At 32.1% G+C, this 13,765-nt stretch overlaps 1 protein-coding gene across 1 annotated transcript in view; it reads left to right on the forward strand.

Annotated features, from left to right (window-relative positions):
- The first annotated feature begins 2,187 nt into the window (after positions 1 to 2,187).
- The window catches only part of LOC134853705 (transient receptor potential cation channel subfamily M member 2-like), a 35,607-nt gene continuing 24,029 nt past the window's right edge, over positions 2,188 to 13,765 (forward strand). Inside the window, exons 1-3 of the mRNA XM_063869704.1 lie at positions 2,188 to 2,686; positions 7,062 to 7,213; positions 8,990 to 9,101. Coding sequence (XP_063725774.1) covers positions 2,354 to 2,686; positions 7,062 to 7,213; positions 8,990 to 9,101 — 597 coding nt within the window. The 5' untranslated portion in view covers positions 2,188 to 2,353. The remainder of the gene's footprint in view (positions 2,687 to 7,061; positions 7,214 to 8,989; positions 9,102 to 13,765) is intronic.

Raw genomic sequence — 13,765 nt, forward strand, 5'->3', positions numbered from 1 at the left:
GTGCGTTTGAAGCTTCAATTTTTTTTGTTTTTTTTCCTGATAAAAAAATAAGCTTTTATGTTCTCTCAGCTTTGTATATTCTCACTGCTCAAGTGAAAATTTCAGCAATCTGTCATTTTTTGAAATAAGTTTTCTTGGCCAACTCCATCCTGTTTCGATTTTTTCCTTAACATTGACTTTTTTTGCTTTTGATAAAAATCAGTTGAATATTTTGACCCAGATTTGAAAACTCTGTTTTTTAGAAATGGGCTTATATGTTCAGACTCAATTTGACTTGAACTTTCAACAGCCAAACCGAACATATTTTCGACCCTTTTGTTTATAATTCGACTGCATGTAAATTTAAGCTCTACTGAAAGCTAAAAACACCTAATTTAACTACACTTAATCAACACTTATGCTCCGGAAGCAAAATTAAAAACGTTCATCGAACAGTTACGTGAAACATAAAATCAAAATTAGTATTCATAAGAATCCAAAACGAATTTTGTGATTTTGGCTGCTGGACCAGTAATACATGTCTCGAAATAGCATCCAATTGTGGTGACTTTGGGTGGTGAAGAAGTTGAAATTTGTCTTCAATCTGAAAAAAAGTGTAATCTCTCGGAAAAAATCATTTTCAATTTTCACATGAATGTTTTTATCGTAAACAAAGATATCAAAAAGCAAATTTTGAATCCTAAGCAAATCAAGTTTCGAAAGAAATTTTTTAAAAAATATCGACATTTTCCTGGGTATTTCCCCTGTTTCACGTCCATGATAAAAAATGATTCAAATTTGTGTAGTGCTGTAAAATAGCAATGAGATACAACTGTCAACTTCCGAATTTTATAACGAATTTTCTCACATTGCGTTAAGGGGAGACAAAAAGTCAAGAAAGGAAAGCTCAAACATTCTCCGTCTGCCGCATGAAATTCGGTTGCTAGTAACCATCTGTTTGATGTGGACCGAAGTCGGTCAAAATTTGCTGAGTACCAAGCCATCTGAGCAACCAAAATTACACATTTTTCAAGTCATTCTTTTAAACATTTTATGCAATTAATTATTAATTAGTTTTTCTGCCTCTTTCTGAAGTTATTTTTCTCGAATTTTGTTGGGTTGCGTAAAAGTTTTTTTTTATATATAAATTACTCCTAAATTATCTTGGTAATTTCAGCGCAAAACCTATTTAATTAAAAAGGGCCAAACTGACACTTTTTTGTGGTAAATTTTTGGCTGAAAGTTTTGGGGAAAATGCACCAGTAAAATTCTGATGAAACTGTAATCCATTTTTTTCTCATCATTTTTTGCTTAATTTTAACCCATTTTGGGAAAAAAATTGTATGAAATTCTAAATTTGATCGTTTTGTCCGGATAATTTCATTACGAAGCCAAACTGGGTATTTTGTGAATTGAAAGTGGATTCCGAAACAAGGATGCTCACTATGTGCTGCTTTTGTTCTTTGGTTTTCTTTGATTGTTCCGCCAAAAATTTAACTTTTTGGATTTCAGAGACTTGCAAACACCAAATCGTGCGCCTATTCAGCGCACAGGTTTGCCTAGTTATGTGAAATCAGTACTGTGCATTCTTACAGCCTCCTCAAAAAAGCAATTGAAATTTAAAAATTTGTTATTTTTTCCGGATAAATTAAATCAGCACTATGTTCTCTCAGCTCTGTATATTCTCAAACCTGAAGCAAAAAAGACTTTCCCAGTTTTTGAAATATATCTTTTTGGCCAATTTATTTTTGTTTTGATTTTTTCCTGTTCAGATTGCTATTATTGTTTTGGATTAAGCTCAGTTAAATTTTTAGATTCAAGATTAGAAAACCTATGTTCCTTAGAACTGGTTTCAAAGATTCTCATTTAGACTTAATTGTTCAACTGCTAGCTCGATCATTTTTAAATATATTTTCCTCACTATTTTTAGAAATTGCTTTGTATAATTGACTGTCTTAACGAAGCTAGTACCAAGTGGTTTGAGCCGCAATTAAATCAGTTTGAAAAAATATTTTAATGTATTCGACAATTGGCAGAATTTTCAATTTAAACCATAAGTCTTGTTGAATCAAAAGTTGAATTGTCTTGAGCGTTTCTAGAAAGAATTGATCAGAAGCTCAAAACAGAAACACACCCATCAAACCAGCATTTCTCATATATACTCAGAGATAAAACGTGCATTTTTAATTATAAGAGCACGTTAAAAAAAACCGTTTTACCTGACAGTTCATACAAATTATCAAATATGTCTTATCGAGCTAATCACTTCGCTAACCAATTTGCGTGCGTTTTATCTTCTGTCGAATGTTTTCTTAGAACTCAGACATAAAACTGAATAAAAAACTTCTTTGTCGGCAAGAATCACAGTAAAAAAATGGAAAACACAGAAGTTCCGACAAATGAAAATAATGAAAACAGTGAAAAACAGGATAAAGTTTTTGGAGATGAGCAAAACGAAGCCGGACCCGAGATTTCAAGCTCCAGCCAGAACACAAATGCAGTCCTGGGAACTGGAATTGTGCGGTTCACAAACGGAGAGCAAAATGAAGGAGGGCCGCCATTCATGCGAGTAAATGCAAACGCAAAGGGAGATGAGGATATCAGTGATCTAGTCGAGCAGATTCAAAACTCAGCTTGGAATCTGTCAAAACCCTCCTTGATTATCTCAGTGACTGGAGGAGCGTCAGATTTCAAAATGAAGAAAAAAGTGAGTACACTTATCTGTAGAAAATTAGAAGAAGAAGAGTATCACAAACATAAGAGTATTCGTAACGACAGCTTGCTGAATTTTTTTCTCAAATATATCAAAAAATGCAAGTTGAATTGTGAGAGTGACGCTATATTTACCCGGATTGACCAAAATGGCTAATTTTACGAAAAAATCGACAACCATATAAAATTATGCACATCCACAAATACAGAAAATTGCATGAAAAGTCTACGATAAGGATTTTCCAATTATGGAGTGTGTATAATTAATTTTTTTTCCATATGCCAAAAATTTGCTTTTTTTACTTCTAAGCTTTTCTCAAACCTCTGGGTTGTTTTCGTAAAAGAACACATGTTACAAGTTTATGTACAGTTTAAGCCGCTGGCAACACATGTTACCAACGGCTTAACAGTGTTTCATGTACGAGGCATGAAAACTACCTAAATATAATTGTCTTACAAAAACACAATTATGAAAATAAAGAACTTCCAAATTAAAAATTTTTTTGAATTTGAAACTTTGATTTTTAAGGTAATTTTTGGAGCTAAAAAAAGGTTATTTCAAAAATGCAGATTAACAAGGATAGCCGGTTATTGTGCAAGTAGCAAAGAATGTTTCGACCGTACTTTTTAGAAAACTGCGGTGTAAAAAGTTTTTTTTTTCCAAATTTGTGTAGTTTTTTTCTGCTTGGTGCGATAAATCGATCTGACTTAAAAAAAATCTAGGCATAATAAACAGTCAGAAAAAAAATTGGCAAATTGGACAAACATTTTTATAGGAAATTGACTAGAAAGCTAAGAAAAACTTTAAATGTAGCTAAAAAACTCCAAAAACTAGTTTTGCTTGCTTAAAATTAAATTTTACGGTCTGAAAAAAAGCATAATTTACGCAAAATTTCAAAATACTCAAGCCGGTTTTTCTCGACACAGTAAAAAGTTTTGGAAATTTTTAATGTGGTTCGAATAACGACTGATTAGACTTTAGTGTGATATATCACTCAACCCAGTACCCAGTCCGACAATTATTTGTTGTATCTGATTTTACCTGGAAATTAAAAAGCAAAAACAAAACTAAAAATCACCCGAATACAAAGTTCCTTCACATTTTCAATGGGCGGAAAAAAGTTCTTGGTGTCGCTATCACAAAAAATTTAGTCACACAAAACAGTAGTTCAATTGACATTTTTTTTGTATATGTTTCCACTGACCGTATCTGTTTTCACTGTGACATAGCGCGAGATCGCAACCCTACACAAGTAAATATACATGGAAAAAATTTAAAATTTTTATAGTTTTATATGCCAAACTTTGGAGTAAGTTTTCAGCTCCACTGGTTTGAAACCTCTGAAAGATTTTTGAGCAAAAACCTGAAAAATTTGTTGTCGAAATGCAGTTTTTCAAAAACTTGTTGAAAAAAATCAAATTTTTTTCTCGATCGGCACTACTAGTTTTGTTGAAGTAATTCGACAACAAAGCTTTTCATAAGATTTTTTCAGGTGAGGGGTATACATTTGTAAACCCCTGGAATTGAAAATATAATCCTTTGCTCGTTTTGATTTGAAAAGCAAGTTTTTTTTTCTAAAGCTGGCAAGATCAAATGAAAGCAAAAAAAAATCAGCAGCAGGAAGTAAAACAATATTGAAAATTACAAATCATATCCTATTTTTAAAAACTCATATGTTTTCCTGAATACCTGCAGGGAATCCACCAAAAAGAAAAAAGTCAAATAATCGATCAGTACACAGTTATAATTGGGGGACTGCTTGCTGAAACACATTTTCACAATTGTTCATATCACAACTAAACCGTATTATGTTTGCTGTTTATAACTCGAAGAAAACCACGAAACTCTCACCTACTGTTTGTTTGATTTTAATGTTTCTTATGCGAGAAAATATGTCGAACAGTCAATTACGTTTGACATATGCAACAACTTTTTATCACATTTAGGCAAAATCCTAAAACTTCGAAGCACGATGGTTGCATCCAAACACGCAATCAGTAAAAAGATAAAATAATCGATCATATTACAATTATAATTGTACTTCTATCGAAATTTTAATTATTTTGAAGCGCCAAATTCAGATGTTTAAACAATTTATAATCCACTATAATGATAAAATTTTTCGTGACATTATAATAAATTGAAACCAATTATAAAAAAAAAACAATTTTTTTTCGAAAATATCTTATAATCTCCTTTAATCTCTTATAATCTCTAATAAAATCTTAAAATCTCTTATAATGTCTTATAATCTATTATAATCAAATATAATAGATAATTATACTTTTTCTGTCAAAAATCTCTCAAAGTGAGATGTCTTGTAACTCTTTGGCTCATCTAAACGCAAAATCTTACCACGAAACAAAACTTTCGTAGAGATCTCTTCATATTAGTTGAAAGAATCCCGCGGTAGGTGAGACATAACTCTTCTATATAAATCACGTATAAATCATGTAGAAAACAAAAACTTAAAATGTACATCACTAAACAACTATAATCAAGAAGAAATTTGTAAAAAAAAAATTGAATTGATTCGAAAAATTTTCCACATAAAACAACGTCTACGAAAAGCATAAAACAAAAACAATTCGTTTGCAAGGTCGAAGACAAATTATACCAACAAAAGTGACTATAAACAATTATAATCGATTGTCATAGATTTTGTCTGCAAAACAAATAAATTAGAAATGCGGATAAAAATAATCGATTTTAATCGATTAATTTGTATTACAAAAGATAAAACTTGATTTCAAAAGAAAGACTAAAATCAACTATTATTTGATTTTAAAAAAAGTTTTCTCATTTTTTGTAAGAATGGTACTAAAATCATAATATAATCGATTATTAACGCTTGAATGGCTATGAAATCTAATCTACCCGCACTGATAAAAATGGATTAGGATCGATTATAGTATGAAAAAAGTACGTTGATTAAAATTAGATCGTCTTTACTCTGCAAAAAAGTACCAAATTTTATAAAAAATAAAGATTGATTTGAACTAAAATCGAGTAAAACTGATCTTAAAATCCCAGCTAAAAAAACTTAAAAACTCAACTCGATTTATATCCCTTTTTTTCTGTCAAAATTTGTTTTTATTTTTAAGGGGATTAAAACGGATTCGATCAGTTCCATCAGTTTCGAGTTTTCAATGCATTTATTCATGGCCCATGATTTTAGATTTTACAATCATAGCGTATTGTAGCTTTGAAAATACCAAATAAAAGAACAAAAAAATGATATTATTATATGATTTCCTTGCATTTTTTGGGGTCACAAACGGATCTATATTGACTCTTTTCTTGATTCGTTTCATAATTTTTTAATCAAAACCTGATTTTCATTCATGATTTTCTATAATTTAATTGCTTATTATTGAGTTCATAATTTGTTTTATTCTGATCATTTTTTTGTTATTTGCATAAGATTTTGCCCCTTATTTGATTTATATGGATTTTCTGTGATTTCGTTGCATATTTTCGAGCTTAGTATCTGATTTATGTGCATCATTTTTTTAAGTTCTATAACATCTGGCTCGTGTGTTTTTATTTAGAAAGTATCGAGAATAAAATATTTCAATCATTTACTTTAAATAGTATGTTTTTTTTGCCTTAATAGCAAAAACTTGAGTTTAGTGAGTCCCAAAAACCCCGCAAATTAATTTAATTAGGTTTTTAAGACACTTAAATCAATCCAAAATTTTCAAAAAAGATCGATTTAAAATGGATTTAAGTGAGATTTAGATATATTTTAGTGATTCGAAAAACCCATCCTTATCGATTTAAATCGATTCTTAAGACACTTTAGTCGATCCAATTTTTCGAAAACGATCCATGTTTTAAATCGATTTTAAAACAATCCAAATTTTCAATCCATTTAAGTTCGTATAATGTACATTGCTAATTGATTTGGATCGATTTAAAATCGATTTAAAACCAGTTTAAATCGATTCGAAACCATTTTCGTCAGTGCGGGTTTAGTAGCTCATACAAATTGAAATAAAAACAATTAGATTTTTACTTACAGCTACAAGAAAACTAAAATAGTCTAAACTCACAAAATACACTGATAACAGTTCTTTGAAATTGGTGTTTATGAACTACGTTATCGACAAAGCTTACAAAAACCTTAAAAAAATTTTCGAAAAACCTTTTTTTAGAAAAGATTTAGTCTTGCAAATAACAAGAAGAATAACGTTTTATGCTCAACTGTGGAAATTCAGTAATTTTGGAAACTTAAAAAATGAAAACACTATTCATACAATTCTCTCCTAAAAAAATTTTCTTCATTTTTTTGCAATTTTTAAATCTAATTAAATGAAGTCTGTGCATGAGACACCATTCCTTTGATAACAGTTTCATACTTTTGTAGGACCACGAAAAACTCAGACAAGGTCTTCAAAGAGTACTGGACACAAAAGGAGCCTGGCTAATCAGCGGTGGGACGAATAAGGGCATTATGAAAATATGCGGTGAGGCTGTGAGAGATAACGTTCTGAGCAAATTGACGGCTTCTGATAGCAGGTACAACAACAATTCAGCTGATATAACATCATTTTTATTCATAAATACTAGGTTTGATATCATATTTTCTTCCTTCCTGGGTTGACCTCCATAGACCAAAAATGCTAATGATACAATTCCATAAACTAAACCCTATGAAAAAATACTAATCATACAAATTTCATACATTTTGCAAAAATGGTGTCGTCGAATTTTCGAAAAACTTTTCTCTTGTTTTGGCATAAAATTCGGTGTATAATACTTAATAAAAAAGAAAAACTTTTTGTCAAAAAAAATGCTAATCATAAAGTTTCCATATATGAAAAATGTCATATAAAATATGACTAGCATTTTTTTGATGGCGACGACAAAAATTGATCAAAATATTTTTGAAATTGCCCCCAAAAACTGTTTTGTGTTTTTTTTCAACTGCAAATTGATTTTCGTACTCAAATAAACATTTTTGAAAAAAAAAATTGAATGCAAAATTAAATTTTTTGTGTGTATAACCTAGTCCTGGATATACTAATAGTGGATTTTTTTCCTTTTCTCGTCATAACTTTTTTCAAAAACGCTTTTCTTTCTTTGTATGACCTGTTTTTGTATGCCTTGATCAATGTCTGATAATTTAAAAATTCAAATTTTAGAAATAATCATCTTTGAAAAAATTGCCGAAATTTAGAAGTTCGTTACGGCCAAACCTTTGGTTAGTTCGTTTGAGTAACCAAGATGTATGTCATTTGTATTCGATTACAAACACAACCAAAAAATTTTGAGAAATTAAAATGTAAAAAATCATTATTTTTGGTTTATGGAAAAAATCTAGTCATACAAATTCCATATATGAAAAATACTAATCTTAGACCTTTCATGCAATTTTCTGTACACATGGAATTGCATGAAAAGTGAATGACCAGCATTTTTGGTCATCCCGGGTTACTAGTATGTTCGCATTTTGACATTAATTTTAATTACGATTTCAACATACCTTTTAGAAGAGAGGAAAAGAACTAAGCGATAGTCTCAACTTTTCGATATGGTTTGCCAGCTAATTTGACGAGCTCGAGGAAAACTTGTTAAGTGTTGTATTATTGCAAAGCCCTATTAGTTAAGATTATGATTTTCATTTTTAGGTTTTTGTTTCTGAGTCTGAATCTGATTAAATCAATGTCAAATAGTTGTCTCAGTGTTAAAAAAGAAGAAGTATTTTTAAGTTTTCCGGCTAAATTAGATAGAGTTTAATGAGACTTTGACATTCATGTTTAGTTGTAAGGAAATATCGAATGTATTTTAATTTATTTCACATTGTTTTTTAACGGAAATGAGCCGCTTTTAAAAAATAGCAGAAGGCCTGAAAAAAGCGACCAAATCAATTGTTCAAAAAACTATATCAAAGTATTTGATGAGCAAAAGATATGTTTATTTATATATAGAACAATCGTTTTTTTTGAAAAAAAAAAAATTTTGAAAAATTTTGCGCTTTTTTGATGATGACATCATCTTAAATTTTATTGAGCTACATGAAACGTTCATTTTGTTTATTCAAAGTCGACAGTGTTGTTGTGGCTTAAGTTTTGGTTTACTAATTTAGCCAACAAAGATCCGTTAGATAAAACTTCGGGCGCAAATAAATCCAAAGCCATGCTCCACAATAGTTCTGTCAAGTATTGTCCGGATAGTTCAAATCAGCGCTGTCGTCTTTGAATTGTTAACTATTTGTAAAAGCCAGAACTAGTACTTAAAAGCTCAAGAATGTCAATGTCAACGATTAGAGAACTGGGACTTTTTCTGTTACAGAAATCAAACGGTGGCTATTGGAATAGCAACATGGGGAGCAGTTTCAAAAGAAGAACTAATCTTCACACAACCTTTGGATCCTGATAAGGCGTACGATCCAGACGAACACATGGTAAAAAAGAGAGAGTTTGGCCTCATTTAGAGTAGATCTCTTTTTTTTAATAACGACTCATAGTAGTAAGTAGTAATGTATCGTGTCCCGGTTCCAAGGGGGGCGGGAGGGTTCTCACGAAAAGAAAAACAAAATCCTAGGAAGGGGTCCGTATTTCGGCCCAAAAGCCAGAAGACCCCCAAGAGACTCGATACAAAATTCTTTCTTGTTCCAATTTTTGGGGTCCTAATTATTGGTCCTGCTTAATTATATAAATGAATCATATCAATTATTATATTCACTTCGGGCAAAGGAACTTCCGGCCTAGTTGAAGTTTGTTAGTGAAAGTGGAATTGACTTTTATGGTATATAAAAAAAACTTGCCGGCAAATTTGGCAGCGTAGCTTAACTGTTGGCAGCAATAGACTAATTCCTTAACTTGAGCTTTATTTTATGGTGAAAAGGCAGTAATATGAAATTTCTGGGCAAAACAAACCAAATGACAAATTTTTCAATTTTTGAAAAATTAAATTAGAGGAAGCTTGGTGTACTGAAAAAATTGATATTGAAAATTTTCAATTACAAATGTTTTCAAACACGGAAAAAAGTTCATTTTTCAAACTCTGTTATGAACGCTAGGTCGTCTTTCTCGAGAGAGCAAAAGAATATTCAAAGAAAGAAATTGAGTAAATTTTCAAAAAACAAGTTTATTTGAGTGAGATTCAACAAATCACTTGGCTCATTTCTACAAAATAAAAGTATGGTGTTGTGAGCTATATAAAATAGCTGATTATGAAAACGTTTTTGACTTGTTTGATTTTAACTAAATATGGATGGATAAAAACTTGGAGCGAAAAATCCGTCTATGTTTCAACAAGCTATCAAAATAAAAAAATAAAACTTTGAGTGGTTTGTTTGACTATTTACCACCGATACCTTAATTAGTCTAAATGGTATCTGCAAGGTCACTTTTATTTCCACTGGCTTGCAATTCACAGGTTGGAGAGGTGTTGACAAAAAAAGAATGAAACTGCAAAAAAGCAGGGTAACTCCTGTTTATTTAAAAATAGTTCACGAAAAAAATACGTATCTGAAACAGATTTATCCTGATGATTCGAACCGACAAAACTATTTTCTAGCTGTAAGTTTTCTGTTTTTTTTGTCAGTTCTGTTTATCCTAACTACAACATTTTAATCAAGTTGAGACCTTACAGTGGCTTGATTAGTATTGGTAACTCTTCCTTGGACAAATACTTGAAAAGATCTAAAATTATCGATTGCACGCTGTTTTTCACAATGCGGCCGGTTTTATACTCGAGATTTATGCCCCGAAACTGTAACAGCAGCTAATTGGATATCTGAGCAGAATACATTTCTGCCTTTTCATTAAGTTGAAACAACCAGAAATTTTTTTTTTTTAGAATGCAAAGCGAGAGATCAACTGTGCTTGACGCGGAAGTTTTCATTACAAAACAAAACGCCTTTCTGTTAAACAATTAGCAATAACAAGTTCAGGCTACAGCGATCGACTCATTTTTTTTACCTCCAGTGAATTTCGATTTACTAAGTGGAGACATATCTATCACCAAAATCATTGCTATGTGCGTGGATGACTCCAGAGAGTGATATTAATGCCTCACTAACACGAATAGAGCGTACTGATTGCAGCGGTCAAATCTGTTTAGAGGAAGAAGCAGATAGTAATTTCTGAAGAAGAGTTGTCTACACTAAAGAGGTTTTTTCCAATTATTGATTAATTTATTTGTATACTTCCAGAGATTCAAGTTAATCAGAAATGTTAGCCAGCAAGCAAGGAGTATATCTTCCCGAACTAGTCAGTGTACCTAAACGTCAGCCAGGATTTCAGATGGATCTAAACAGCAGTGAAAAGCCAGATGAGACTAGGACTACCGTGAAAGAGGATACTGTGAAGAAAACAATGTACTACAAAAACTGCAAATATCCCTGCAAACTATGTTCCAGAAACGAATGACATAATTAACAGAGACTTCACGCATTATGAAGTTTTGTACTGTTCATAATCCTAATTTAATTTTTTGTTTTTGAGAAGCCTCGAGTACAGTGAAAAAAAGTGTATCATAGTCGGTAGAAAAAGTCGTTTCTCAAATTTCAGAAACAACAGCAGATGTAGATGAACCTGACACGACAATAGTAACAGAGTTCAATTATAACGAGCCAAACAGTGAAAAAAAAATGATGGAAGTTTTGTAACAATGAAACTTTGCCAGGGTCTGAGGTAGTTTTTGTTGCGCAACTGGTAGTAATTCTAGTTTTACTTCCTTTCTGCATTCTCAAACTTTTTTTCACTACTTTAAATTGCAAAGAAACTTCAGTTTGGTTCTCAGTTTTATCCGGCTTGGTTGGTTACGTACTCAAGATTTTTCATGGCGATAAAGAGACCCTCAGCATCGGTGGAAACTGAATTAAATTTCAAACTTTTGATGATAAAAACTTTTTACCCTACATTTGAAACCGTTCTATATCTTTACAAAGAGATGTAACACGCGTTCTGAGAAAAAGGGTCTTTTCGCGAAGTTATTGCGAAGTTCATGTAACTCAACGGATTCGATTGTGCAAAAAATTTAGAAATTGTTCGTCTACTTTTCGGTGATTCTTGTGAAAACATCTGTAATGACAAGGAATTCGTTAGATTAGCGACAGCGGGTAAACAGAGCGATAGATCTAATATAAGTTAAACATAACTTGTTTCAACAAAGTCACGTACGATTGATTTGAAGACTTCACACAACATTTGCTCAATTTGCAACTATGGTGTTTAGCAACTAGATTTTTTTGGAAAACAATTAAATGAATCAAAATTTTTGAGAAGCTGTTATGAACTAGCTACCAAAGACTCTTTTGGACATCTTCTAATCGACTTGGAGCCCCGTTCAAATATCACACACCCTGGGCCAAAAGTTTTTGTTTACCCCTAGCTAAAGCAAAAACTATTCCAATCACGAATGAAAAAGAAAAATTTATCTTTTCTGCGGCATATGGTACGACTGCAACCTGACCAGTTAATTAGAAAAACTTCAAATCGCGAAATCATAATATTTATTTGCGAATGTTTGCCCAACGTAGTCAATGGAAATATACCCAATAAAATTGTAAATATCGAACAAATTGAGACAGCATACAAATATTTAATCACTCCAAAAACCTTTGTTGTCAAAAAACGTGCAATAAATTTGATCAAAGAAGGCTTCCATCTAGTGCGACAAATACGTATTTTCGTTTTCGTTACAATTACCTCACCACTTAATTTTGATTGCTGAAGAAATCATTCTATTTCCGAAACATTTATATGTTAAAGAGCAAGCACATGGTGCACGTGTTCTTCATGATCATAATTTTAAACATAAAAACGGTCAACTGTCCTACCTTAACCGGCTTAATTCCCTAGTACCTCCTCAAACTGGTAAGACTACTGCAACGTAGGAAACAGTTACGGAAAAAGCTGAGCCCAAACTAGAAAAGCTTGAACTCTTAACTAACGAGAAGAAATACCGGCCGAAAGTGATAAAGTTGAAAAATCACAAGAGAAAAAATGATAGACAGCCGGAAAATATTTTAGAACAGTTACAGGTGTTAGAAAAGAAAAAACTTGTTATAACCAAAACCATACTTAAAATTATAAAATATTCAGAAAGAGTAACCCTAAAACGTGACATTGAGGCAATATATAAGGTTAAAATACCAACAGAACTGAAAGCAGCAGTGTTTTTATACGACGTACAACAACCAATAAATCAATTACACTATCCGGCGTTCCTTCAACTTGAACGAAAGGTGGCAATAAATCAAAATACCGAACACGCGGCTCAATCAGCGTCTTTTAACGCTCAGAAGAAACAAAAACCCGGACCTTCGAGAACCCGCCCAACACACATCGCTTAGCAGGAAAAAATTAGCGCAATTTTTAGGAGAAGTTTAAATTGAAAAAGAAAAAATCTCAGCGACAATAGAAAAATCCGAAACCAAAAGGTGAATAGCAGTCAGAAGAAGGCTCCGATTCGTACGGAACACCCAATAACGATTTAGATTCGTCGGAAAAGACGGAGGCGAAAACAAAACGATGGGAAAATACCAAGATTGAAGAAAAATTGTTGAAAACTAAATACAGTGAGACAGGTCCCGCGTTATTTGGTAGTGTTAACAACTTGACAGAAGCAACCCATTTGTCGCGACAGAAAGTTACACATTTTCTTCATACTGAACGCGTTTTACCCAAATATCGAAACTTCATCCGGAAAACGCCGCGCATCAACGTCATAGTTTACGATATCGACAAAATCTGGTTATAAGAACTGGCCTATGTTGATAAACTTGCCAAGTGCAACCATGATGTTAAGTATCTGCTTGTTGCAAATGACTGCATGTGCCTCTATCTCAGAATGCAACCCTTGAAATCAAACTATGCTATTACAACAGCAGAAGCATTTAAATTAATGATACGACAACGCAACCGGAAAAAGTATGAGTTGACAAGAGCACAGAGTTTAAAGAGTCCTTCGAAGCATTATGTAAAAAGAAAAGCATAAAGCACAGAGATCGAGGAAATTTCCGCATTCGCTGAGGAAATCATTCGTTTCTTGAAAAAAAAAATGTATCTACTTCGAGGTTAAATGGACAAACTCATACATCGACAGATTTTGTCAATG

The sequence above is a fragment of the Symsagittifera roscoffensis genome, chromosome 8 (genome assembly GCF_963678635.1).
Source record: "Symsagittifera roscoffensis chromosome 8, txSymRosc1.1, whole genome shotgun sequence".
Taxonomy (NCBI): domain Eukaryota; kingdom Metazoa; phylum Xenacoelomorpha; order Acoela; family Convolutidae; genus Symsagittifera; species Symsagittifera roscoffensis.